We start from the raw sequence: 27932 nt of genomic DNA on the forward strand, positions 1-27932 counted from the left end.
ACGCTACAATGCGCGGCTCGTCTCTGATGACGTCAGCCGCCTCGTCTCCCGTCGCTCTCGCTTCTCGATTTGTCTGTTTGGTCTCGCTACGAGCGCGCGGGCAGGTAAGCGGCAGTGCGGAAAAAGGGGATCTTCGGAAGGGTCGCGGGCGCGCCGGCGTCCGTCTCAGTCGACTTTGGGCGACAAGTTAGCGGTCAATTCTTCTACCAGTGCGCCCAACAGGGCGTAAACTATTAAAAAGATAATGACAACTAAGTACACATTAGCAGCAATGGCGTGGGACACATCGATCGAATAAATAATCCTCAAAACCATGTTGTTACATAACATATTTTCCTGTAATAAAACACAGCGACAGGAAGAGAACGCGACAACGTGTTGGTTTCCCAGTGCTTTGGTGACGAGCCGGCGGGTTCAAGTCCAAGCGAGGTCACGAGTCGTTGCGGTTCAAGTCCTGTAACATATTGTCAAGTCGAGTCTAAAGTCACCAAATTCGTGACTCGAGTCCAAGTCATGAGACTCGAGTCCACACCTCTTCCCTGAACTGGTCGCGAGCCAATCGCAGGGGACGTATAAAAGGAACAACCATTCGCACCGACGGACAATTTAGAGTCTTGAATGAAGGTGGGGGGAACCCGGACAAAAGCCACGCAGGCACGAGGAGAACACGCAAAATCCACACAGGCGAGGCCGGATGCGACCCCGCGACCTCAGAACCGATGGCCCTAACCAGTCGGCCGCTCGCGTTCCCCATTCGTGGTAAATTGAGCGTTGTAAAAAAAGACATTTGAAAATGCGCACGAGTGTTGTGAGGAGTACAAGAAACTATTTTACAAGTGCAAGTAGGTTTTTATTGCTTTCAACAATGAACTGAACTGATTTGTCAACCAATATGACAAAATGAGCATTTGGAGCGTCCGTCGGCCCGGAACGGTCGCTCGCCTGTCGCAAGGCCAGCCCGGGGCGTAGCGCGCCCGCGGGCGTCGGCTCCGCCTCCCTCCGGCTTAGCGTCGTGATCACGAAATGAATTTGGAAGAATCCCGTGCGCAAAATCATGATTCTTTGAACGCGTGCTTGCTCATGTCTGTTATGACGGAAGAATAACATGTGCCTCCTGGCGCGTGTCTGCAGCCCCGCATGCGGCGCCGTCCTCCTTCCCAAGTTCCGATGGCTTGCGACGGGCGCCTCCCGAGGTCCCGGCGCTCTGCGGTCTCGCTGCTGGCGGCGGCCACCTTGGCGCTCTACTTGGCCCTCTACGGCCTCTGTCCTCCGGGAGCCGCACCTCTTCCGCCGGCCAGCTGCCCCGTTGTGTCCCCGTTGCTGGGTGAGGAAGCAAATCCAGCAAAGGCACTTTGAGCCGCCGCGGTCGGACAAAAAAAATCGAAAAAAAACGTTCCTTTTCCAGTTGGGCCTCGGCCCGTCCAGCTATCCTCGCTTCTGCCGACTTTGGAGGAGATCAGGAAGAGAAGGGCGTCGGCGCTGTCGCCGGGCGGGCTATACCGGCCGCCGAACTGCGAACCTCGGTGCCGCACCGCCGTCGTGATACCGTACCGCGACCGGCTGAAGCACCTGCGCACTCTCCTGGACCTCCTGCATCCGTTCCTGCAGAGGCAACAGATCCGCTACAGAATCTACGTCGTGCAGCAGGTGAGCAGAAGTTGTGTTGGAATTCATTCATTCATTCATTTCGAATCAGCCGTCCTCGAGTCGTCCGGAAAATCACGTTACGACGACAGGCGCCTGCGTCCGCCTCAGTTGGACAAATGGGAATGCGTGCGTGCTTATCTTCTCGCAGCCTTCATTTCAAAGAGGAGCTCGAGTTGACGCTGCCCTCGGACGACTGTTGTTTAGCTAAACAACAACAGTCCCTCTACGATTTCTTCTGCGTTTCAGTGGGGGGACGCTACCTTCAACCGAGGAAAACTGCTGAACGTCGGCGTACGGGAAGCTCTCCGAGACGAAGACTGGAGCTGCCTCGTCCTCCACGACGTCGACCTGCTGCCCGAGGACGACCGCAATACGTACGCCTGCCAACGGGAGCATCCCGCACACCTGGCTGTTGCCGTCGACAAGTTTGCTTACAGGTAGGCGCGCCCGGGAAGTGAGAACACCGATTACGTTTGCACCCTCACGTTGGCCGCGTCTCGTTCCTAGGCTGCCGTACCCTCAGCTTTTTGGCGGGGCCGTCGCACTGACTCCGGACCAGTTCAGGAAGGCCAACGGCTTCTCCAACAAGTTTTGGGGCTGGGGCGGAGAGGATGACGATTTGGGGAACAGGTACAAAGTTGGCGCGCCGCGCTCGGTGCCCTTCGGCTTCGCTCGCCTCTCCTCCTCAGAACTGTGAGGCAGATGTGCTAACCAGTCACCCACTGTGCCGCCTGCTCCGATTTCACTTCCTGTAATTGTTTAGAAAACGATGGATTTCCAACACGTAATCTATCAGTTCCTCCATCTACGCCAGAGACGCATCGTGACGGCCATTTTGGTTCGTTGGTTTGCCGTGAGATTTTTCGACGGCAAATTTGTGCCTTAATTGGCTCAATAAAGGTCGGCGACGGCCGCAGCGGCTTCCGGACCGCACCCGTGAAACCCGACTCGACGCGTCCAGCCGACGGCTTTGGCAGTAACGCGAAGAGGGGGAGCCCTCTTTGGGGGGGCGGCCATCTGCCTCGACCAGAGACGGGATGTTGCCATTCGTCAGAAGAGAGAAGAGGGCGCGCTGAGCAATTGCGCCGGCGCCGTTAGCGATCAGAGCAGCCGGTCTTGAATCTTGTTGACCGATTTCTGCTCTCTCTCTCTCTCGATTGGCTGCTGCGCAACCAGAGTGGCTCTGTCCGGCATGAAGGTTGTGCGCCCCCCAGTGGCCATCGCTCGCTACAGAATGATCAAGCACGGACGAGACCGAGGGAATGAGCCCAACCCGCAGAGGTAAGGGAGTCATCTTAGTCGCGTTCGTAATGGACCTTTGACGTGAAACTGCGCGAACGTTCCAGGTTTGACCTCCTGAAAAGGACCGGACGCGACTGGCGCTCCGACGGCCTCAACACCCTGACCTACAAACTCGTCTCCAAAGACCTCCGACCTCTCTACACGAACCTCACGGTCGACGTCGGAGAGAAGCCGTAATTCTGGCCAAATGACAAACAAACACTGATGTGAAATGTCGCCGTGTGTGTGTGGGTGGGGGGGAAAACGTGATCTGCACCATAAAAAAACTGTTTCAGAACTATTTTGCAAGCATTGGACCAACTTTAGCGGGAAAAAAAAAAAAACATATGGCGGATACCATCCCTAACTCAACCAACGCTAGTTCAATGTACCTCGATCCTGTTGATGAAAAAGAAATTACAGACGTAAACAAATGCAAAATGAAAACTTACAAAAGGTCATAAAGGTCGCATCTCGAAACCACTAGCGCACATCTGTAACCTGTCATTCTAAATTTCCCGAATAAATGAAAGCAGCCCAAATATCAGCGTTCCAAACTGGTTACATCCACAACTTCACAAATTATCGATCAATTTCTCTTGCTTCGACAATTCTCGAAAATCCTGGAAAACGTTTTAATAGTAGATTATGTAAATGTATAGACAAACACAAATTACTCATCGATTGCAAACGGCGTACAGCACGAGCAGAACTCATAGATGAAATTGCAAAGTCCATGGACAACAAAAAAAATGATTGGTACGTCGATAGACTTGAAAAAGCATTTGATACAGTCAATTACAATGTATTCACAATGAAATTCGGGGACTCGGGTCGGGGGAGCTTTGAATTGGGTGAGGAGTTATTTGAAGACGAGGCAATTTGTGATGATTGATGGCTGTAGTCAGAATGTTAGGACATCGTGTGTGGCGTCCCACAAGGGTCAATGCTGGGACCAATCTTATCCAACACGTACATAAATGTTATTTGCAATGTATGAAACTCCTTGAAATGTATCCTTTTGGCTGATGACACAAACATGTAGGAAGTTAAAGTACACGCCAATCAACGATTGTGGCCTAAACCAAACAAATTCGTTGGGATGCGTGAAAAGTGACCTCACGGAGTCGTATTAGGAAATATTCGACGAATGCACAAAACGCCCAAAACGACCCAAAGTGGCGTAGTTGATATGACAAACCTGTATGTGGCGCTGCCGCTGTGATCCTGCCACAAATGACCGGAAACGCGAGGTTACGGCGCAAGCAGGCTAAGGCTCGCTCAAACCTGAAAAACAAAAAGAAAAACAACCGCACAACTACCATAATAATATGGTTTGTTCCCCCAATTGAAACAATTGTCGGTTCTATAATGTGTCCGTCGATGATTGCGTTTGTCTTTTTATTTATTTATTTATTACTATTATTTCAACGCGGAAAATTGTGAGCTGATTGGAATTGTTTCTGTGACAGTGGCAAAGTTCAATTCTTTTCTTTACAACATCAACGTGTGGAATCCGTTTCCTCCGAAAGGCGGCGAACGTCTTTTATGGGTCGGGCTAGGCGACGTCACCGATTGCTGTTCAACACACCACATAATACAAGCGTCATATTTAGAATTCTTCGTTTTGTCTTTATTGCATTAGAACATACATTTGTCATATATATATATATATATATATATATATTTATACTTTCCAAAATGTGAATTTGTACACTACAATCTTGTATTGTAACATGGTAGAAAAGACTGCAAAAACATAGCACTAAAAACAGTTACCAAACAATGATTAATACATTTGTCGTCTTGTTTTTGGCCACCAAGAACTTCAAAACAAGTTGGCAGAGATGATGGTGTGCGGGTCAAAACGGGGGCACATTGAAATGTTGTTACACATTAAGACAAAAACATTGACCAGTTGCTTAATACTTCTCTGTAACTAACATATTATATTCTGTGCATCACATATTTTTGTTTTGCATTTTCTGGTTTTAAATGTTCCACAGCAAAATCACACACGGCAAGGAAATGACATCGACTAAAAAGTGCTTCCTTCTGCACTATGTTTTGTTTTTCCACGCCATTTCAAGAGGAGGCCAAATGTTGATCTTTTTCGAGAACAAACATCGATATAAAGACCTGTCTCGTCAATCATTTGTGCTTCTTCTGCATATTAATGAAACTCCACGTGAGCGCCGGACGCGAGGCATCGCAACACTCGAGTAACATCCTACGACGATTGTCCTCTTCAACATACTCAAAGCTCGACATACTGTTTGCCAAACCGCATCATTGCTCAAGCCATTTTTAACTTTCTGTTACACGCAGTATCAATAACAACTACTAATGCTTGCTATATATGTTTTTTGAACGTGTAATTTGAGGCAACTAAAACAGGAAATCGAACCAAATATAATTAGAAGGAAGCTTGGAGCTATGCATGCAGTTTATGCTTTTTTACTTAAAAAAAAAATAGTGCAGTTCAGTTGTATTTAACTTTTAAGTACGATATATATTTTTTTATTTTTTAAGTACAATTTCTATTTAACTGATTGTGTTTAATATTCTCGCTGTGCACATTGTTACAGTGGCTTTTTTTTTTTTTTTTTTTAGGGATAAAACTTCTCCTTTTTGCTGAACACTTTACTGCAACTGGATTTTAATGTTGGTCATTACGGTGGGACTTAGAAAGCAAATTGGGTTTTTTTCTCGGCGGTACCACTGACTTAGGCAATGATGCTATTAGGCTAACGATACACTTTCGGAACGCCGAAGCTGCAATCAACAAACGACAGGAAAATAAAATCTATTTTTTTTTCTATTATTTTTTTTTTTTTACAAAAATCTCATTACAAAAAGCAAATAGTAATGACATTATTCAAGATAATGTGAAAATAAGTGCTAAAATATCATTTGACTATTTTCCAAGCTCCAATTCTTCACCACCACCACCGCAACTGCTCCGAGATGTATCATCTAGCTCTGCTAAGCCAGAGCGGTGGAGGCAGATGTCCGCAAACACCCCGACCGGGTTGCGGTCCAGGTTTCTTCCTGTTCACCAAAGTGCTCGCTCACACCAATTTGTTCTCAGTTGGCCACATTTGCAGTAGTATTTTGTTTTCGTCGTTTGCATCACACGCACGCGCAACCCTGTGACCATTCATGAATAGAAATACACACAAAAACACACGCACACAGTCTCGAAAAGACACAACAGGTCGACATTTGGACCGATCAACGTGGCCGCCTGCTTGGCGAGCAGGAAGCTAAGACACTGCAGTCAAAAAGACGGACGAGCATACAAGCTGATCGAGATATGCGTGAAACTGAGCTAAAAGCAGCTTGACGAGTCACCGCACGATTACCGGTACAAAGTTAGCACACCGTTTGAAAAAGGAACACGAGAATACATTTTATTTGTCTATTGTCTTGTTGCTAAGTGCAGTCAGCGCAATTGTTAGCACCTACCAAAAAAAACACCGCATCGCCTCCAATAGTGGCTGCAAGATATTTACTCAGGTGCAGATGGGGGGGGGGGGGCACATCCACGATAGCAGTGATCGAAATCAGCAGGTGTGCTGCAGCGAATCATCCTACTTCACATACAGTGAAACCGCTTTTTGGCCACTTTTTGGTCTTTAATAAAGGTGTGTTTCAAAGTTCATTTGTACACTTCATTCGACATTTACATTTATTTCAAAGTGTTTTCACTATGTAGAAATGTAGTTATTCTCGAGCAAATTTATTTTTGGGTCAATATTTGTGCCAGACGGGAAGGGATTCCTTGGATTTATATTATTCCCTATGGGAAATAGTGCTTCGATTTTCATATGATTCAGTTTTAGTCCGAATTTCTGGAACCGATGAATCACGAAATCTGTACTTGGTGGGACAGTAACTGTGTTCATCTATCTGTTCCAGTTCAATGCTTTGCCACCAGATGGCAGAAGGTACAACAGCAAGTTTCACCAACCTTTTGAAACTGAAGCAACTGCATTGATTAATGCGACGGGTCACCAGTTTGATACACACTTCTGGAATAACACATTTGCTTAAATTGCCTTGCATAATAATGTATGTTGTTATGATATGTTAACATTAACAGCGATTGATAAGACACTGATCATGTTAATGATTTCTCACAATAATTAGCAAACTGTTAAACTGTTATTGATTTCTATAAATCTCTGCCAGTGTCCACATTTTCGAATGATCACTTCTACAACATCCTTAGGAAATCACAATGTCTCATCACCGCTGAGCAATTTTGAGAACAGGCCCACGGGCGACTCACGTGGCCCTTGGGGTCATCGACGTGGTGGCCAGGTCTCCAGCAATCACCCGCCTAGTTGTGGTTCCATATTCACAAATGGACATTTATTTGCGGGGTTTTTTTCTGTTGGACCGATCCCTACCTAGCTCGCTATTCAGGAAAAAGAGTTCTCCTATTTATGTTTTTTTTTTTTTTTTTTTTATAAACAAGTTGCCACAAGATGGTGCAAACGCCCAGTCTAAATGGGAATTGGTGTCAAGGAAGTACGTGAAAGCGATACCTATTTTCCTATACTTAATTGTCTTCACGTAACTTTAATACTGCACAAGAAAATCTTTGTTTACAACATGGACCGGGACTCCACGCTTGAATTAATTAAAAAAAAAAAAAAAAGTAACAGTTTGAGCGTGTCGCTCGATGCTGCTGTTTTGGTTAGCAACGTCGTCCAAAGAGGCTCGGTGTTAAGTTTCGCATGAAAACAATAGTGCACAGGAAATATAGTTAAGATATATTTAAGTATTTACAGAAGAGACAAACTTGAGAATATCAAAGACGGCAGACAACAACAAGAACCAAAAACTGCTTCATGGCATTGTGGTCACTTTAAAAGACGTCCTCCGTTTTGAGGAAGACATTATTGGAATGTTTCAAGCCAGCTCGCGAGATGGCGTCTGTTTTCAAATTGTGACATCAAGACATTGACATAACTAGTACAACTCCAGATATATATTTATAACATTATTGCAAGATGGAATGATTTTTTTTTCTCTCTCTCCTCACATCACCTCCGATTAGATTTTCAGGTTTTGGACTTTTGAGCCAAAACCGTTCATGTTTTTCATGAGATAACGTTCGTCAAGAAAGCAAGAAATAATAAACATCATATCTGGCGAAAGTGTAAAAATATCAGATATGCAGTGTTTTCAGCTGATGTTAGCTTGAAGTAACTTAGCGGAGTACACACATACCGATTTTTTTTCTTTTTTTCCCCCATCAACGTCAGCAAGCGCCCGATTGTTGGACGTCTCTAAAAAAGAGAACGCGAAGTGATGACCCCGTACCGTGGGGTGCAGTAAGAGCGATGGAGGTCAGTGCAGTATCCCAAAATATTTGATAAGTGGCGTCAGATATGAGCGTGTCGTTGAGTAGCACATGATGGTCCAATAGACAGTTGAGCTATCATACAGATGCGCCAATACAGTTATAGTACAACATCTATACATCAACTTTACATTGTGCGGGGGGTTTTTTCCCCTTTGTCGTATTTTCTGGGGGAGTTGGTCACCATGACATCACTGCTAAAAGACGTGTGGAAGGGAGTGGAGCCACAGATGCCCAATTTCAGACCACACACAGTGCGTCTCATGTTTTTTTTTTTTTTTTTTTTCTCCCCCCCCCCCCGCCTTAAAGCTGTCTACACTTCTTGTCCATCTGCGGCTTCGCGCGGAGGCTAATGGCTTGTCGGGAGCGCTAAAAATGGTCAGAGGACGGAACGGGTTGATGAGTTTCAAAATGACCTTTGACGGAGACGGGAGGCTGGCGGTCGTTACGATATGACGGTGGCCTCCGTCACGATGGCGGGGTCTTCTATGTCCGCTTTGCTCTGGACCATCCGCAGCTCCAGCTGGGGCGGGCTGGGCCGCCGACCGGGACCTGCTAGTTCTGATGAGAGAGAGAGAGAGACGTGGAGAAGCCGGTCAGGACTCGCTCACATGACTTGACTCGAGTCAAGACTATTTTGGGACTCGCTCGGCAAAAACGTAGGAACGGCTCAGCTTGACTTTGGCTTGGAGGACATCTTTTGACAAGTCTCGTCTGTTCACATTTGAAACGGATATTTGCTCCGCGACCACGCTCGTTCCCCACCGAAATGAATGCAAATGCAATTCATCTCTTCCAGCCCCACAAAAGACACCAACACATTTTTGGGTCGTGTGTTTTAAAAAGAGAAATGGCACTCTACAATGTTGCACTTCATAAAAATGGACATTAATGACATCATTACATAGAATATAAAGAAATAAACAGTTTGTGCATCATGGTTTCATGCTTGAATGTCCATTGACAGTTTGCTGCTCCTTCTGGTGTGCATGTTTTGACCACCAGGGGGCACTATAATACACAAAATGGGTCCATTCTAGGCTGAGTAAGCTGCAGTAATATTGGTTGTGTTTAGCCAGATGGAATATAAGCCCGTAAATATTGTTATTTTGTCTGTCTACATGTGTTGCTCAAAATTGCTCATTGTGTTCTGGTGTAGCAACATTGAGATATTTGCAAGCATTTTTTTTGTTACCAATCCCCCTGTGAAAAGAAACGTAATGGTTAATAAACATGTTTTTATAGGCTCCTGATTTCAAAACTGTTTGTTCATCAACGTGTTGTGTGTAGTGTGTGTAATTATATGACGTAATCTTTCATTTATATGGATTTCCGCCGAGGAAAGTCATCACTACGATGTGGCCCGTGACAACAATGACTTTGACACCCCTGGTTCAGTCTCTAAAAAAAAAAAAAAAAAGAAAACAAAAAGACTGATGACACTGTTGTGCGCTCGAAGCTGGCAACCCACCAGTTTGTTACGAAGCAGAGGTACACGTCCGCGTCACATCACATTCAAGGATCCGTTCAAAACACCCTCGGGGGGCTCGTGGGCGCCAGCTACTGGTGGAGAAGGTATTGCTTACCGTGAGCGTACGATATGGTCCTCTGGATGACGTGATGCATCACCGAAAACGTTTTCTCACAAGCCGTCTGATGGACGAGGGGAGCAGGGAAGACAAACATATTGAAGTCGGGGCGAGGATTTTCTAAAGACGCTACGCAGAAGTATTGGGACACCTTGCGGGAGTGAAAAGTGAAGATATGTGGAGACCGCACCCATACGATCTTCCATTTTTCTGGGAAGATGTTCTAGTCTGGCATTTGGTTAGACCACATCTTTTGCACTGCCTCATCTGGAATTCGGCCTGTTTTACTGCCACTTCCCCGCTCGCCTGTGTCCCGATACTTTTGTCGTCACTAGGGTGTGCGGATGCACCTTGAGATCATTCGGGTAGTGGTGCGTCCACGCCAGCAGCATAGCGGCAAACAAGTCGCCGGTTCCGACAAAGACGGCGTCCACTTTGGGAACTTCTATTCTGACCCTCTGCGTCGTCCTGCTGCCGTCGGGTCGAACTGAACGCAGAGGAAGAATTGAGTGTCGCTTCCTTGAGCGCAGCTCAAAAACACGACACCCACCGTGACGCTGGCTGCCCAGCGACACCAGGAAGCGATCGCCCAGTCTGGAGGGCAAATCAGAGGAGGTGATGACCACCGTGTCCGGGCCCATGGCGTGCAGCAGGTCCATCACCTGCGCACCAAACGCAAACGTTCAAATCACTTTGTTCAGCGCTAGAGAGGTCACGTGACGAATAAGACGTTTCTCACCTCTACGGCATCTTTCTCCGTGCTGATGTTCTTCCCCGTCAACAGTCTGAAACGAGCGAGGCGATAAGTAGTGCCAGGCGCGGGCATCCAAATAAATTTGAATACATTTGTGCATAACCAAATTCCTTTCGGTGGTTCAACTCAAAAAAGGAAATGTCTCGTCTTAGCCAATAATATCAGATAAGAGCACAAATTACAACCAGATCTAGCCGGCACCCACCCGCTTTGCTGCCTCATCCATTATGAGCAACGCATTTATTCTTTTTTTTTTTTTTTCATAATCGTATGCAGCCATCAACGAGTGTTCACCTTCCGCTCGGAGTTTATTGTAAACATCTTCGGAACCGACCATTGAAAATTACGATTGATGTATCAAACCAAAGTTGACAGAAAGTGTCACGAAAAAATAAACAATCAACCGCAACGACGGCGACTTGGAGCTCCTCGGTGGCGCTAACTCACTCGGCCTCAAACTGGTTGGGGGTGATGATGTCAGCAACGGGAACCACCTTGTTCTTGTACACCGGATACAGATTCTGAGGGACGTACTGGAAAGACATTTACAGGCGTAGCGTGAACACAAAACACGCGCGCACACACACACACAAAGCACTCACAACCCACCATGGATCCGTGGTCACCGAGCACCGGGTCGCACACTGAAACCACAAAAACACACACAAATCCACACGGCTCTTTTGTGCGATCCAAGAATTCCCGAGAAGAGAAGTGAACGCTCACCGTACACCAAGTTCGGATTGGCTCTCTTTAGCTCCTGAACGATATCCACCACCATCTCCAGGAAGGACGTGTCCCTGGTGTACCCTGAACACAACACGCACGCACGATATGCCTCAAAACACGCAACAAACGCGTCCTTGACGACCACCCGCCTGCGCGCACCTGTGAGGACGTAATCGTACTGGTGCACGTTGTTCAGCTTGATGCCTTCGTAGAGAACGTGCAGCTCGTCGGCCGTCAACACTTGGCCCTTCCAGTGGGAATAGCCTGAAGAAGAGGGCGCGCACACACGGTCCTTGAACGCACCGCCACCGTGTAAACATTCATTGGCAGACGGCAAATGCGCAACACGATGATTTGTTGTTTCAAATTTGATACGTGCGGATATACATGGAAGGACACGCATACACAAACGTTTGTATACGCACACACACTCACGGACAGACGGACACGCGCACACACACACACACAGAGAGGCACACACGGCCGGGTGAACAGACAGACACACACACAAACGGAGGGGCACACACGGACGGATGGATGGATGGATGGACACACAAACGGGGACACACACTAACGTCACAGAAACACAAGCACACACAAAGGAGACACTGAAAAAGAAAATGAGATAAATATTTGACTTCAAATGGGCTCGCATTGACTGCGTGCGTGTGCGCGCACGTCGGTCTGCTGCAGGCTGTTGTCGCAGCTCCAGGTGAGTCACAGGCGGGTCACGTGTTTTGGGGGGGGGGGGGGGGGGGTTGCGGTCGCTAGGCAACACGGCAGGGGGAAGGCAGAGGGTCGTTCCCGCGTGCTTGCGTGAGCGTGCGTCATCGCAACCGACGTCGTCATCGTCCGGCTCCTCCCGCCTCCTTATCTCCATTTCAGGCCTCTGCCTGCTGAGTGCATTCAGCAACACAAGCCCAACCGCTCACGAAGTGGATTCGAGGAGCCCCCGCTGCCGGCCTCAATTAACAGCGCTGCTAATTATCAAAATCCGTTTTTTTTCCCCACGTTGCTGTCACGGTTAACAGCCCAGAATGTAGAAGTTCTTTAAGCCATAGCATATTTTGAATGCCCATATTTTACTATTATCGCTATCCGTTAATTTCAGAATGTACTATTTCACAAAAATGCACATGATTTCTTGATTAGGATGTCAACATTATTCTAATTATTATTAATATCTAATAATTATTATTTACAATTCAAATTAATTGATCCTGAGCAATTACACTTCATTGTAAATGTCAAACCTGTTGAATATTTTCGATGGCAAATCCTTGCGTGCGGTCAACACCAAGTCGGGCCTCGCCGCGGACTCGGCCATCGAGACGTGAACTGCAACCGTAGCCAATCGGGAAGCTCGATGAAGGCCGCGTGTGCGGCTTCCCGCCAAAATCTGACGGAAAACGACCCCCACGGAATGTACAAAATAATCGGGGTTCTGCCGATTATCCCGTCGATTCATCGGGTAATCGGCCCAATAACGTTTGGTGAGAGGTGCGGTTATTGTAGCATGTGTGACTTTTAGCGTGTATGGCTTTAAAATGCAAAAGCCCGGCGAGCGACGTGGGCGTCAGCCAACGAGAGCGTCGCGTTGGCTGACTGTTACGCGCGTTGAGTGACTATCGGCGGCTCGTGTACGAATGGGATTGTTGCGTTTTGGGTTTTTTTTTTTTTTTTTTTTTTTTGGGAAAACGTCGAAAGCGATGTTACCTGTGTGGTTGGAGAACTGCACCGAGTTGATGGAGTCCACCTCGAAGCCCAAAACCTGCAAGGCGACAAACATGCGCATAGGGTCACAAGTGGCACAGATGATTTTTTCCTCTTCTGGTTATTAGGTAAAGATTCAAATTTGAATTGGTGAAACATGAATGGCACCGCACACCGACGATTGGGGGAGGGGAAAAAACCCCAAAACATTCATCAGAAATCTCCTCGGTGGCGTTGGCTGGGTTGTTATCGCGATGGCTCGATGATGAAGGTTTAAAACAACGACGACAAAGTCAAACGGACGACCCGTTTGCTCTCCGTGACCTTCTCGTCGCTTTGTTTGCCTTCGAAATTGTGCGCTGCCCTGCTGCACTTTTCCAACGCACGCCGCAATCCTTTCCGAGCATATCTTGGCTTGCGTAATGCGAAAACTTTATTTGCATTTATACGTTGCATGACGTGGGCGAAATTAGGTGTACGTTTCACAGCGTTTTCATTTGATTACACGTACAGGTTTTTTTTCCTGGCACCCTTTTCCACCCTGATGTCCTTCTTTACTTCCTGCCTTCCTTCCATCAGGACCTTCTTTCTTTCTTCCTTCCTTCCTTCCTTCCTTCCACTACAGCGGTTCTTTTTTTAATTCATGCATTCTTCCTTCCAACCTGCTTTTCTGCCTTCCTTCTTGCTTTTTTCTATTTCCTACCTTTCCTCTACCTTTCTTTTTGCCTTCCTTCCCTCCGAGCAGCTTTTTTATTTTTGCACCCCTTCCCCCTTTGCTTAGAACTCCTTTTCTGCCATCCATCCATCACACCTTTTTGATTCCTGCATCCTTCCTTCCTTCTTCCCATCCCTAAAACCTTCTTTTGTCGTCCTTCCATATAAAGAGCATTATTTGCACATTAGCGGGCGCAAAGAGAATCAATCGGACGTAACAAGTTGAACGCGCTCCCGAGCTTCCCGAACGTCCCGAGGCGCCGACAGAGCACCAAATAGATGGAAGCACTTCTGGCCACAGCGGGACGGAGGACAGAATCATCATTATCATCATCATCATCCAGCAAAGCGCCCAGCGCCCGTTACAGTCACGCCATCAACAGCAGAAATCCTAACGGGCTACGACGCTCACTTTCACGGCCCGCTGAGCAAATGTCGTCCACGTACTGTACTGTACTTTACTTTATTATAATAATAATTTAAAAAAAAGGGCTTTTAAGAGGAGTTTTAAAAAAGGACAGTGAGGGGGCTTCTGGAATATTCCAACACAACAAGCTCCAGCTTCCGCCGGGACTCGGGGACCTCCACAAGCGCTTGGTCAGCTGACCTGAGCCAATTGAAGCTCCGCGCTCCCTCTCGCGCGCTCCACTTAAGGGTTGAGCTAACTGGCGACGTTTAAGGGAGGACTGGCTGACTCCAAAATAATGCATCTTTCTTCAACTATGGGAGCGACACGTAGTGACAGGCAGAACAATTCGATGTCAGAAGGTAAATAACTAACACGTGTACGCTATCGCCTTTTTGGGACGTTTTTGTTTGGCGGTGTGTCATGAGATTGGTCTCTAGTGTAAAATATGAACATATTTTACGCTGGCTGCATAAAGGTTGAGAAGCACTGCAGTATTACCTACGATGAGGAAAACTGCAGAACTTTATCATGCGACTTAGACGAAAATGGTGTCAATCTGGAGAAGGGTAAAAAATACAACGTGCGGTTCGTCCGATTTTTTCGGTTTGCCATTTCTGCGACATCAATGCAACATTCATCGTACGACTCCACAAGTTGCCGAAGTCATAGCGGAACACTTTTGGAAACCAAGAAAAAAATAAACTATTTTTAGCAAGCGCTTGACTTTTAGCATTGATTTGGTAATAGCAAGTTCAAAATGACAATGATGCTATTAGGCTAACCAAAAAAACAAAACAAAAAGTCGATGGATCAAATTAAATGTTGAATCCATGTATACAAATGTTTCATTAAAAATGCATTTATTTTATTATGAATATTAAATTAATCAATCATTTGAAAACAAAAATGTAATAAATACATTTCAATGAACCTATTTTAGGGAAGGAAATTAATTGTCAGTACTCTTGATAATGCAAACGCCGAGTCCGTGGGAAAATCGTAGCGGGCAGCGCAGGACCCGAGCGGTCGACACGTCTGCCTGACGGTTCCGAGGTACGGAGTTCGAATCTCCGCACCACCGTGAACCCCGTTCCGCTCGGTAAGCACGCACACACACACACTCGCGTCCTCAAAAACAAATCGCCAGTGCCACATTGGAAGACACTTTGTTCTCTGATGTCTGTTTCAATGTCAGAGAACCGCGAGCTTTGTCTCCATCACTGCCTCAATGACAACATCAAATAAAGGTCATCAGGGGTCAGCAAGAAGGGAGACGAAACATCATCTTGGATGTTTCGTTCACGTGACAACACACTGAAGGAAGGGGGGAAAAAAAGAAAGAAAAAAAAAACATGAGGACGAGGCACGTCACGACTCGTTTGTTGGCAAACACGAGAAACTTCCCATTGCGTTCTGTTAGTCACGACGGGAATTGCGGATGGTATTGGGAAAAGGGGAGCACCACACGTGAAATGTCAGTCAAGGTGTCGTCGTCGTCCCCCCAATCATGGATGCGAGGAAAGCGAGAGGGCAGCTGGCGCCTACCTGCAACGGGAACGAGGCGCTCTTGTTGCCCACGTAACCCCGGACGACGTGGCTCTGGATGGACAGGACGCGGCACTCCATGGCGGCTCCCGCTGCTCGGCCGACGACGACGGACGCGGGCTTCAGCGCATAACAACGCCGGGGACACAATTTCAGATTTAGCTTAATATTAGCTGCATGCTGAACCCGACGTGTGTCACGCGCACGTATGACGGCGGCGAGCCTGCGTGCGCGCGCGCGCCCGCCTCTGCGGATTCAAGATCACGTCCTTGCGAAAACCTATTATTTATGTCAGCGTTTGTAAACGTTACCCGTTTACCCGTTACCCGACGCAGCTCAATACAGAAATATCCCCCGCAAAACCACTGGCATGCACTCCAAGGGATGCACTACGTATGCCAATGCTGCGTGTGGCGCTGTTTTGCGTAGCCGCCAATGTAAAACGGCGAAGAAGACATGGCGCATGCGCTGTGGCCAAACTCGACGCAAAACTTAAAAACGTGAAAAAAAAAAAAAACATTTTTGCGCGGACGGGCGCTTAATGAGAAAAGACTATTAAAAGACTATTAGCTGACAATAACCTTGATGTATGGTCGGTGTTACGAAATAAGTTCTGTCGTCAACGGGGCGTAAAAAGCACTCACAAAGTTCGGATGCCAAGCTGTGACGCTCCCAAGTCAATGGCCGAACATTGAACGTGAAAGAAAAACGTTTTCGTCCGGGTAGGGCTTAGTAAAAGTATGTACGATGAAATTCTAAAAGACAGCAACTATTAGCGATCATCAATGTGTGTTTCGGTGTTACAAAATGGGGAGGACATCAGGGGCCAGTGCTCACTATAGATAAAACGACTAGATAAGCCAGCGCTCTGAGGCATACCGACTAACCGACGTGCCTACGTTACGGCCATGTTGGGAAGGTCGACGTAACCATGAAAGTAATACTTGTACATTGAAATTTAGTCGTAACTTGCTCATTTCTCAACCGATGTTCTTAGGTTTGTCGTCTTGTTAACGCCAGCGCGTGCGCTATCGATAAAGACTATAAAAAAGCGCCCCCCCTAAAAAAATACATTTTACCTGTGAAACTTCCCTTGTCGCAATTGTACATTGTTGTACGCAACCGTATGCGCCACAATGTACCCGCATTGCTTTGATATAATGTTTCTTGCTTTGCACACACGCACTGGCCACTTTGACCCTCCTAGCTTAGCGTCGTCGGAGACACGCAGCTAAAAAAGGGGCGTGTCGTTTCTATCTCTTCATATCTGTGTCCCGGTCATTCAAACACGTGAAAGGGCGGAAAGGGAGAAGGAAGGTAATGGCTGCTCCCGCGGCGTTAATGCACCATTTGTGGAGTTAAGACTTTGGAATGTAACCGCGGGTCGTGTTTGCTGTATACAAAGTGGGCAATTGTCGAAGTAACTGTGGCAGAAATGAAGGCGTTCTGCGGACGAGCCAGCCTGCCCGTTGCGGGTTTTGACTGCGCGGAGGAGAGCGAAGAGTACGACCACCACCAGGAGATCGCCAGGTCACGCTACGCCGACATGCTGCACGACCGCGACAGGAACGACAAGTACTACCGGGGCATCAGGGCCGCTGTGGCCCGTGTGCGCGCTCGGGGTGAGAAAGTCATCGTCCTGGACATCGGAACAGGAACCGGCCTACTGTCCATGATGGCTGTTACAGCTGGAGCCGACTTGTGCTACGCCGTGGAGGTTTTCGAGCCCATGGCGGCCGCCGCCAAGTGCATTGTGGAGAAAAACGGCTTCGCGGACAAGATCAAGGTCATCAACAAACACTCCACGGACGTTACCGTGGGCCCGGGCGAAGACATGGAAACGAAGGCCAACGTCCTCATCACAGAACTGTTCGACACGGAGCTGATCGGCGAAGGGGCTCTGCCCAGCTACGAACACGCGCACCGGAAGCTGGTCCGGGAGGGCTGCGAGGCCGTCCCTCACCGGGCCACCGTCTACGCCCAGCTGGTGGAGTCGCAGCTGTTCTGGAGCTGGGCCCGGCTGCGGCCGGTAGAGGTGCAGGGCAGCCGGGTGCTGCCTCCGCCGGCCGTGGGCGACTGCAGCGGCGCTCATTCGGTGTGCGACATTCAGCTCAGCCAGATTTCGCCCCGGAGCTTCACCGCTTTGAGCCCCGTCTGCGCCATGTTCGCCGTGGACTTCAGTAAGCCCGTCAGCGGCGCCCCCCGGTCCTACTCCTCGCGCTTTGCGGCTCGGACCGGCGGTCGGGCTCAAGCGGTGCTCTCCTGGTGGGACCTGGACATGGATCCCGGCGGCGGCATCGTGTGCACCGTGGCGCCCGGCTGGACGTACCCGCGGCCGAAGACGGCTCCGTGGCGAGACCACTGGATGCAGAGCGTGTACTTCCTGCCTGAGGAGCGCGAGGTGGCCGAAGGTCAAGATCTGAGTCTGGTCGTGTGCCACGACGACTACAGTCTGTGGTACGGCCTCGGGTCTCGCGGCCGCGACGCCGTTCTCTCCAGGCCGTCTTGTACGTGCCAGGCCCACCTGGCGTGGACGCGAGCGCGATTCGGTGAACTGAACGACGAAGTTCGCACAGAGCGCTACGTCAGCGCGCTGCGCGGCGTTGTGAAGGAGGACGGCGTCTGTGTCGGAGTGAGCGACGGAAGTCTTCTTCCTGTGTTTGCTCATCTGCTGGGGGCCAAAAAGGTGTTGAGTTTGGAAAAGTTCAGCATGAGCAAACGGGTGATGGAGCAGCTGCTGGAGGCCAACTCGCTGGGAGGACGAGTGGAGCTGCTGGACGTCGCGCCCGAGCAGCTGACCCGCGAACATTTGGGAGGAGAGCAGATCTCGCTGCTGATAGGCGAGCCCTACTTCTGCACGAGCCTTCTGCCTTGGCACTCGCTGTACTTTTGGTACTGTCGCAGCGCCCTGGCGGGCCTTCTCCGACCCGATGCCGCCATCTTGCCCCGCTCCGCCACTCTTCACATGGTGGCCGTAGAGTTCCGGGATTTGTGGAGGATACGCGCTCCGTGCGTTACGTGCGAGGGATTCGATGTCACGCCGATGGACGAAATGATCCAGAAATCGCTGGATTTGCGCGAGGCCCGCGAGGCCGAGCCCCACCCGCTCTGGGAGTATCCCTGTCGCGCTCTGACTCCGTCCGCAGCCGTCATGACCTTCGACTTCACGCGCCGCGTCCCTCGGCGGCCTATCGTCGGCCGCGGTTCTCTACCGTTGGTGAGGAGCGGCCGCTGCCACGGCGTAGCCGCGTGGTTGGAGTACAGCCTGAGCCCGGACATCTCGGTCAGCGAGGGTTTGAGGCGACCGGTCGACGAGCGGGGCGGCTGCGAGTGGAGTCGGCACAGGAAACAGGGCGTGTACTTCTTCCGATCCGCGCGGGAGAGCTCGGGCGACGGCGGAGCCGCCGTGGTTTACGACGTCAAATTTGAACCCGCTTCAGGAGACGTCACGATGGACTTCAATATCGAGTCTCGTTGAGATGGAGCAAAAGAAGCGCGAGGAACTTTGGCATTTGGCAAAAACGGGTCGAGGCGCGCTGCGGGGGATCGGCGAACGGGACCGTTTCTTGAAACGTCTACCGTGTCTTTTGTAGAAAGAAACGATTTACACGACAACTTTCGTTTGAAAACATCCTCCGTAAATAAAAAGTTTGGGTTTCAAAACAATCGTGTCATCAACCTGTTTTTTTGCGCCGTACACGGGAAGTCGGCTGACATGTTGCCCGGGTTCGGCCACGCGACGTTCCGCGTGTTGCGGATCGCAGACTTTTCAAAATGTTGTGTTGTTTCGCATTAGTTGGGAAAGAGTAACGTAGCCTTTACGCTGACCCTCCACTCTGTTGAAACTGTTAGAGGAACGTAACGAAGCAGGATTTGCTTTTCACTAGCTAAACGGTCTACTGTACTAAAACATTTGCCAAAGAAAACCATTAAAAAAAAAAAGACAGCATGTCATCATAAAACCACTCCGAATCATTGTCCTAACGTGTCCTTTGTTGACGTTTTTATATTATTTCGATGATGAGAATTGTAGGTTAAAAGTAGAAAAACGTGGCTCAGAGGATTTCGTAGAAAGTGCAGGGGAAGGGAAAAAACGGCAAGAAGCGGTGGAGGGAGTGCAAAATAAAAAGAGTGACAAATATAGCACAGCGATGCCACAGAGTCGCGATTAGAAGACAAAAGAGGAGAGTACGCCGCCAACGCTAGGGACCACCTCATATTTATCGAGATCATAAATAGACACTTCGTCAACAAGGATTGGCAGCGTTTTAAAACATGGTCATAGAAGTAAATTATCCTCATAGGTACATTTGAAAAGCAAAGCAAATGTATTTATATAGCGCATTTCATATACAAGGTTAACTCCATGTGCTTTACATGATTAAAATCATTTACAAACAAAGAGAAAACAGCTTATAAACATTTAAAACAAATGGGGAAATGAAAGTACAATTAAAACAGCGTACAGTGCAAGCAATATCCTTTAAAAGTGGAAATGCTCTAAAAAGCATGGGGGACAAAAGAAGAGTTTTGAACCTGGACTTAAAAACATGCACACTTGGGGCTGACGTCACTTCTGTTGGCAACTTATTCCATTTGTGTGCAGCCTAAGAGCCACATGCTGCTTCACCATGGTTGCTTTGGACTCCACTACTTGACCTGAGTCTGTCCATCTCAGAGCCCTACTGGGTTTATATTCCAGTAGCATTTCAGTCATGTATTCAGGACTTAAACCGTTTAGTGATTTATAGACCAATAGCAGAAGTTTAAAATCTATTCTAAAGCTGACTGGAAGCCAGTGTAAAGACTTTAGAATTGGAGTAATACGCTCTGACATCTTTGTTCTGGTCAGAACCCGAGCTGCAGCATTCTGAATGCTCTGCAGCTGTTTTAATGCTGTTTTTAGGGAGTCCAGTCGGAAGACCATTACAATAGTCAAAGTCTACTTGAGATAAAAGCATGGATGAGTTTCTCCTGGTCTGCTTGACACATGCAAGCCTTCACTCTGGATATGTTCTTCAGATGGTCGAAGGCAGTTTTAGTCGTTAATTTGATACGACTGCCTAAAGTCAGGTCGGAATCTATCAGATCACCAAGGTTTCGGACTTGGTCTTTGGTTTGTAGAGAGAGTGACTCCAGGTATTTACTAACAGCAATTCTCTTTTCTTTATTCGCTTTATATTTAAAAAATAAAAATAATCCTTGAACCTAAAAAGTGACAAACTAAAGCAAAACTAGAAAATAAATAAATGAAAACTAAAATAAATCATCATGGGTAAAAATTAAAAATACATATATCTTCTTTGGTAAAATAAAAAAATACCCTCATAGATTAAAGTGGAAAAAATTAAATTCTTGTTATGGGTAAAATGTTTTTAATGAAAACAAAAATTATCCTCAAGAGAGGTTATTTCATCTGCAAAGTAAAAAGAAAAAAATAATGGAAAAATGAAACAAAAATATCATGGGTAAAGCTTTTTTTTTTTCCCCAAATGTAAGTTATCCTCATGGATAAAAAAAAAAAAAAAACATCCCAAAAATAAATGAATTAATTTTATGCCAACAGTGTGAGCGTGTGGCTTGAAATACAACGCAAACAGCCTGCGTGTTGGTCCAACTGAAGTTTATTTGGAACTTTATTAACACTGAAAAGACAACAAGGTACGTACATCTTCATCTAGAGCGACGTCCGTCTTCTATCGTCCATACGGTCATATATTAACACTCGCTTTGTCTCAGTAGTTATTATACAGCAGCCTGGAAGGAAGGCGGACAGTTAGAACGGGTTCATTAGCTGACTTTGACTACAGTGGGAGGAGTTTCCAGGGGGTCCCTGGAGGAAAATACACACTTAAGACATTTTTTTTCCTCATTGTCAAGACACACAACTGGCGCGCTGACGTCTGGTTGGACAGTGGCTGGTCGCTAAGGTAATCGTCGATTGTTTACAGTGTGGGGGGAAACGTGGGATTTGCAACAACATTTGAAAATGACTGCAGCCCGTGTGCGCGTGCAGGAGTGAAGTCGCAAATGAAACAACACAAACCCTCGCACGCCTGAAAACAAAAGAAAATACAGCTACTATGTACCATAATTTGCAAAATTATTATTCTTTGTTGACTTGCCCTGCTCCTTATCCTTACGTTTTATCTTCATTGGTTAAAAACAAATACGTACTGGTAAAGTTATTTAATGATCCTCATAGGTAAAAAAAAGGAAAAAAAAAGTGAATTGTCCTTATGGGTGGGGGAGAAAAATGGAAGCACAATTCAATTTTCTTCATGGGTTGAAAAATTGACAAAAATGAGAACAGGTAAATTCATTACGGTCACAAGAAAAAAACAATTTAACTCTTCTTATGGGTGAAAAAAAGAGAAAAAAATAATTATCCTTGTAGGCAAATAATATGGAAAGAAAATTCAATTATCCTCATGGGTTTAAAAATATGAATGAAAACAATCGTCATTATCACGCTATAGTCATGGGTTGAAAAAATATAGGTAAAATAAATTATATTTATGGGTTTAAAAAAAGAAAAATAGGAAATTGTCCTCAGGTTAAAGAAGTAAATTAATTATCCTTATGGGTAAAAAAATGGAGAAGCAAAACTTAATTATCATCATGGGTTTGAAAAAATGACATTAATTATGCTAATAGGTAAAAAAAAAAAAAAGGAAGTTAATTATCTTTGCAGGTAAAAAATAAATAAATATTATGTAACTATCCTTGAGTTAAAAAATGACAAAGAAAAAAAGTGAATTATCCTCATGGTAAAAAATGTGGAAATATGAAAACAAAATTTAAATTAACTAACTTCATAAGTAAAAATATTTTTTTTTTTTACTGTCCACAAATGTAAAAACTATATCCTTAGAGGTAACAAAAAAGAACAAAAGTAATCATTTTTATAGGTACAAAAAAAAATAAACTAAATCGATTACCCTCAACACTCGCCTACTGTTGCCCCTTAACTAATTAGCACTCTTAGCTTCTGCCATTAAACGTGTACACGTAATGAAAACGTCATGAGGGTGACAGACACACACGCACGCACGCACACACAGGTGAGGGATTGTCACTGGAGTGCGCGTCTGAATGAGGAAACAGTTAAGTCGGATGTCGCCTTGGATTAGCAGTGAGCAACAAGCTAACACTTTTGGAGAAGAGCTTTTCCTCTGAAACCAGACAAAACCAAAAAAAACCTTTGTTGTTGCGTCGCCCCCTGTTGTTTGCATTGTGGCTTTTGCTTGAGTTCTGCCTGTCAAAATGAATTGTTCTTGGTCCACGTGAAAATTTGCAAGCGAGCTGCCTCGTGGTCCAACTTACCAGCTGACGATTCAACTTCTTCTACTGCTCAGTAAATAAATAACAAGAATAAGAATAAAGTAGCCGTCTGGGTTTCTTTTCAGTCTCCAAGACAGTCGCGTCCTGATAATAATAACGATCCCGGAGCGCTTTCAGGGCTCCTCGAAGAGCTGGAGGTCCAGCCTGACCACGATCTCGCCGGTGGGAACTTCGTGGAGCAGCAAGCGCTTGGTGATCGGTCCCTTGGAGCCTTGGTCCTTCTTGATCTCGGCCAATCGGATCTCCGTCCTGCCGAGGAAGTCTGAAGGGGCGAATAACAGGAGAGGAGACTTTTAGTTCATGACAGTGAACCCCGGTTTATGGCAGGGGTTACGTTCCAAACCCTGGAAGCTCTCTGCAGACCACGGCTTGTGCTGTAAGGTGTGACGACAAAAACGTCAGCAAAAGCCTACTAGAACATCTGAACTGTAAAGCGAGACACTTAAAACCATGGAAGTTGTGGGCCGACTCCCGTTTAGCATGAGTTTACTTCTGAACACAGTCACATTCCTAGTTATAAGGGTGTGCAAACTTGTGCGACCGTGTTATCGCAGTTGTTTATTTTTTACTTCCTGTCTCAAACATATTTTTTATTATTTTATTGCCATCGGTCACGATAGTCATGCACAAAGTTTTTAAATGGTTGATCTTTTTTTTTTTTTTTTTTTAAATATCACCAAACCTGCATTTGAACAGGGGTGTGCAGACTTTTGATATCCTGATTATTTGTCACTCCCACTTGAGGTTTAGTAAAACCGACGCATACAACAAAAGACAATTCAACATTGTATACTTAAACAGCAAAACATTCAACCAAACCAAATCATTTCATCTGGAGAAGTCCGCTAGCTGAATGCTAACGTAATGTGAAATGCCATAGATCTGCTAACGGAAACGAGCATCGACGTGACGGTAATTTCGAAACCTTCAAACGACACACACCTACTTGCCTGTGCCCTATACAGCGACACAGACGTTTGCTTAAAGTGCTGCGACATATCCGGCCTGCGAACGATGAAGCGCAATACAGCGGAGGTTCGCTGTACTGTACCGACCGACGTCAAATATGAAATATGTTGAACACTGACCGTCCGGCGAGAACTGGTCCCGTTCAAACACGGTGACGCACAGGACGTCCTGCTCCAGGTCCTTGATGAAAAACTGGCAGTTGGAGTTCCACTTGGGATTCAGCGTGTCCTGCGAGTTGCGCAAATAAACAATGAAAGCCGACCTCCGCCAAGGCTCAAAGAGCGAAGCGTGACGTCGAACTCTCTCGGCCGAAGCCGATTCTAATCTGATCTGATGAGCTGCGACAGAAATGCAACTGTCCACACGTGATATGGCCTTTTACATTGCTGCCAAATGCGTAATCCAGATCCGAATTCAACTCGTTTTGACGTCACGGCTTGGAGATCCGTTTCCAGACGTGAAATGTAATTGTATGCATTTGTGTTATGATACGTTTACATTGTTGCCAAAATCCGAAATCTGATATGGATGACATCTATTTGGACGTCCTCGATTCTGACAAAGCATAACATATAAGATTTGACAGGCAGATAACGTTTTGTTTAGCATTAATGTGTAACATAAAAATACAATAAAAACACTTAGTAATTTGTTGACTAAAAAACTTGAGATTAAAACAAATTAAAACAAACAAACGTCAATTAAATATGTTCATGGGCACACGAACATCCCACTTTTTTTGTTCTGTGACGGAGTCAAATTCCTCAAAACATGACTGGAAAGTACGAATTGCCTTGGTGGAGGTAATACATCAGATGATGTCCTACCTGCAGAGTTTTGGTGATATGGCACTGAGAGCCCATGGTGACCTCACAGTAAGGATTGCTTTTCCCTGCCACACAAACACAAACTTCCAAAATCCCGCCGGCCCTGAACGCCACACTCGCAACTCATTTTTTGGGGTTTGTTTTTGTTACCCACCGTGCGAGCGACACGGTTTGAGTTCGATTCCCTCCACGATGTTGACCATCAGCCTTCCGATGCCCGTCGCCCTCTGGGAACGCACTGCGGGCCCACGCCACCCAAAATCAACATCAAGTACATGCAAATCATCATCATCATCATCATCATCATCATCAAAGCAATACCCAGATATGCTTTCTCTCTCTTCTTCTTCTCCGTTTCGATGAAGAGTTCGGAAGCGGCCTTGATCTTCTGGACCCACGCCGTCCTGCACGTACGCACGCACACACACACACACACACACACACACACACAGGTGAGGCGTGTACTTATGTTGTTGACGAATAAAACCATTTTTTGTTTGTTTTTGTTTTGTTGACCGCTCGTTGATGCTCTCGGCCCTGAGGGTGTAAACTCTGTCGATGTGAGAGATGTGGAAGAGGGGCTCGTCTCCCGACGGGTCCGTCGGGAGTTTCACCAGAACTTCGTTGAGGAAGATGGGCTGCAGGACGACACGCACACGCACACGCACACGCACACTGACCTCATTATTACAAACTCTTTTTGTACTCATGCTAAATGCATTTATTGTATACGGTATGGTCATGTCTACATATGTGACATGGGATTGTAAACGCGGGTGACAAATATACAAACTGGATCTGATCCAGATGAAACTTGGTTCGACATTACCATGGAAACGCACACTGCAGATTTTTGAGTCAAATTAGCTCCGAATTGCTGCCCTCATTGTAAACTATGGGATTTATTTATTTATTTTTTTTAAAAGAAAACAAAAAAAGTCAGATTTCTTTGACAAGAAAACAATATTTAAGAAAAATATTTTTTTATTTTTCGAGAACAGTCACAATTTTTCACCCCTCGCCATCCCCCCAAAAATAGAATTTCTCAAGACAAAATCATATTTTTTCCCCTAAAATTAAAAGTCATTTTATTCTTGGATTTTTATTTTATTTTTTTTTAAATACAGTCAGACTAAAAATAAAGTCACAATTGTTCTTGATTGCTTTTCAGAAGTTATGTTTTTCAGGTAAAAAGGCAAATAGTGTGGTACTTTAATAAGGGGACGTGGTATCGAAGGAATTTATAGGAATATTTATTTTAATACAACCAAGAGTAGAACTCATGAGGAGAAATATTTTAGTCCTAAAATTTGTTTTCGATTTTATTTCTGAATAAAACCACATTTTCTTCCCCAGTAAAAACAATGGTACATTTACAAGCGGGGAGACGTATCAAAAGAAAGTTGTTGTTTGTTCTGCAAAAATGATGGAAGTTGTACGCAAACCCAAAAAAACAAAACAGCAAAACGCAAAAAAAAAACAGGCGTATTCTCACCGTCTTGTACATGCGATACTGCAGGTGCGTTTTGGATGAGAAGACTTTGTCGGATCCGGACGAGCCCAGAGGTTTGGTCACCTGCGGTGCGGACAGGAAATAAATCACTCACACACACACACACACACACACACACACACACACACACACACACACACACACACACACACACACACACACACACACACATATATATATATATATATATATATATATATATATATATATATATATATATATATATTCATGTCACCATGGTGACGGGGGTTAGGGTCACCTGCGTCAGCAGCAGAAAGTCGTTGAAGAGGAAGCCGTAGAGCTCCTTGCTGCTTTTGGCTTTGAACAGTTTTCCGCTGTGGAGGAACTTGCGCGGCCCCAAACAGTTGGTGACCGAGTTGAACACCAGTTGCTGCAACATCAGGCACAACACTTCGGACGCGTTTCCCTACAGTGACCGCTAAGCATGGATTTACGCTGCTCGATATCCTTAGCATTTGTACATGAACTTACTTGATCGCTTTTCAAGATTTTGCAGATGTAGCGCATACATTTGACAAAATACGATTTAATTTGATCACATTAACAGATAGTATTCTTTTATTTTTTTTATGTTATTTACCTGTGCATTTCCAGCACTTTACAGCATTTCTTAATGTTTAGAGGCATTCTGCTTTTCTGGACATTGTAGTTTTTTTTTATTATTCCTTTGACAATATATTTTTTTTCCCGATTGATGATACTGAAAAAAAAGTGTCGAGTACCTCCGAAAGGCCTTCACACTGAACGTGAGCTTGGATCCACTCCAGACGATCAGAGTTCTCCTTCTCCCTCACACCCTCGTTTACCTACACACGAGAAAAAAAAGCATTAAAAAAGTCAGATTTTTTTTCAAGAATAAAGTAGCATTTATTTCTGAAAAGTGTTTTTTCAAAGTCATATGTCTTCAATAATAAAGTCAGATTTGATCACAAATTCAAGAAATTTACAAAACTTTGAGATTCACATTTTTCCAGAAAAATAAAAAAATGTTTCAAGAATAAAGTTGCATTTTTTCCTATTATAAAATGTTTTTTATGTCCTAAAAATAAAGTCATATTTGATAACAACTAAAGTTGTATTTTTCAAGAATAGTCAGATTTTCTTTACAAAAAGTCTTTACTTTTTTTGAAAAACCAGAAGTCACATGTGTTTCTAAAAGACAAGTTTTTATAAATAATCATGATTATTTAAGAATAAAGTGAAATTTGATCACAAATACAGTTTTAGAATATAGTTGCATTATTTATTTTTTTTAAAGGAAGTCCTATTTTTTGCAAGAATTATGTTGCATTTTTTCAGGTCATATATTTTCAAGTTGTATTTATTTTTGTTGTGTTTTCCCTGTTTTGCCTGCCATTCAAGAACAATCCAAATCAGAAATCACCTGCGAGCACAACTCCTCTGCCTTTTCCAGCGCGGCTTTCAGGTGATTGTGGTCAGGATGCGACTCCGGAGTGTTTTCCAAGATCTGTTTTCCACAAGGAGAAGAATGTAGTGATACCG

General features: G+C 45.7%; 4 protein-coding genes across 8 annotated transcripts in view; 2 read left to right on the forward strand and 2 right to left on the reverse strand.

Annotated features, from left to right (window-relative positions):
* Positions 1-8: 8 nt before the first annotated feature.
* On the forward strand, positions 9-5145 carry LOC133410069 (beta-1,4-galactosyltransferase 3-like). The gene is made up of 7 exons (XM_061690808.1): positions 9-104; positions 1132-1324; positions 1406-1647; positions 1894-2084; positions 2155-2277; positions 2824-2928; positions 2994-5145. Exons 1-7 carry the CDS (start codon positions 9-11, stop codon positions 3124-3126), a joined length of 1083 nt encoding a protein of 360 aa, XP_061546792.1. The 3' UTR covers positions 3127-5145.
* On the reverse strand, positions 4755-16599 carry pdxkb (pyridoxal (pyridoxine, vitamin B6) kinase b). Of its 3 annotated transcripts, XM_061689640.1 has the most exons (12): positions 16400-16598; positions 15756-15875; positions 13091-13145; positions 11534-11638; positions 11372-11455; positions 11255-11289; positions 11093-11178; positions 10631-10676; positions 10442-10553; positions 10242-10378; positions 9889-9955; positions 4755-8863 (listed from the first exon to the last, which is right to left on the reverse strand). In XM_061689640.1, exons 2-12 carry the CDS (start codon positions 15834-15836, stop codon positions 8748-8750), a joined length of 924 nt encoding a protein of 307 aa, XP_061545624.1. In that variant the 5' UTR covers positions 15837-15875; positions 16400-16598; the 3' UTR covers positions 4755-8747. The 3 variants fall into 3 exon arrangements, with proteins under 3 accessions (XP_061545624.1, XP_061545626.1, XP_061545627.1); XM_061689642.1 differs by lacking the exon at positions 11534-11638 and having other exon boundaries at positions 16400-16599; XM_061689643.1 differs by lacking the exon at positions 16400-16598 and having other exon boundaries at positions 15756-16009.
* prmt7 (protein arginine methyltransferase 7) lies at positions 15662-19421 on the forward strand. Its single transcript, XM_061689639.1, has 2 exons — positions 15662-17072; positions 17161-19421. Exon 2 carries the CDS (start codon positions 17191-17193, stop codon positions 19231-19233), a length of 2043 nt encoding a protein of 680 aa, XP_061545623.1. The 5' UTR covers positions 15662-17072; positions 17161-17190; the 3' UTR covers positions 19234-19421.
* A 1940-nt stretch (positions 19422-21361) lies between these two features.
* itsn1 (intersectin 1 (SH3 domain protein)) overlaps positions 21362-27932 on the reverse strand; it is a 40498-nt gene continuing 33927 nt past the window's right edge. For all 3 annotated transcript variants that reach the window (XM_061689345.1, XM_061689343.1, XM_061689344.1), the window contains 10 exons: positions 27814-27897; positions 27152-27235; positions 26668-26799; positions 26391-26471; positions 25412-25533; positions 25217-25299; positions 25050-25133; positions 24896-24960; positions 24188-24296; positions 21362-23361 (listed from right to left, as the gene is read on the reverse strand). In XM_061689345.1, the coding sequence (XP_061545329.1) occupies positions 23213-23361; positions 24188-24296; positions 24896-24960; positions 25050-25133; positions 25217-25299; positions 25412-25533; positions 26391-26471; positions 26668-26799; positions 27152-27235; positions 27814-27897 (993 nt within the window). In that variant the 3' untranslated portion in view covers positions 21362-23212. The remainder of the gene's footprint in view (positions 23362-24187; positions 24297-24895; positions 24961-25049; positions 25134-25216; positions 25300-25411; positions 25534-26390; positions 26472-26667; positions 26800-27151; positions 27236-27813; positions 27898-27932) is intronic.

This window comes from Phycodurus eques, chromosome 11 (genome assembly GCF_024500275.1).
Source record: "Phycodurus eques isolate BA_2022a chromosome 11, UOR_Pequ_1.1, whole genome shotgun sequence".
Lineage (NCBI taxonomy): Eukaryota > Metazoa > Chordata > Actinopteri > Syngnathiformes > Syngnathidae > Phycodurus > Phycodurus eques.

Bases quoted from the DNA above. Each gene is read 5' to 3' on its own strand.
- LOC133410069 (XM_061690808.1), top strand. From the start codon at position 9: ATGCGCGGCTCGTCTCTGATGACGTCAGCCGCCTCGTCTCCCGTCGCT. The intron at 1,648-1,893 runs GTGAGCAGAAGT...TCTGCGTTTCAG, and splicing joins GAATCTACGTCGTGCAGCAG to TGGGGGGACGCTACCTTCAA. The intron at 2,085-2,154 runs GTAGGCGCGCCC...TCTCGTTCCTAG, and splicing joins GTCGACAAGTTTGCTTACAG to GCTGCCGTACCCTCAGCTTT.
- pdxkb (XM_061689640.1), bottom strand. From the start codon at position 15,836: ATGGAGTGCCGCGTCCTGTCCATCCAGAGCCACGTCGTCCGGGGTTAC. The intron at 10,554-10,630 runs GTGAGAAACGTC...TTTGGTGCGCAG, and splicing joins CGGAGAAAGATGCCGTAGAG to GTGATGGACCTGCTGCACGC. The intron at 8,864-9,888 runs GTAAGCAATACC...CTCTCTCATCAG, and splicing joins GACCATATCGTACGCTCACG to AACTAGCAGGTCCCGGTCGG.
- prmt7 (XM_061689639.1), top strand. From the start codon at position 17,191: ATGAAGGCGTTCTGCGGACGAGCCAGCCTGCCCGTTGCGGGTTTTGAC.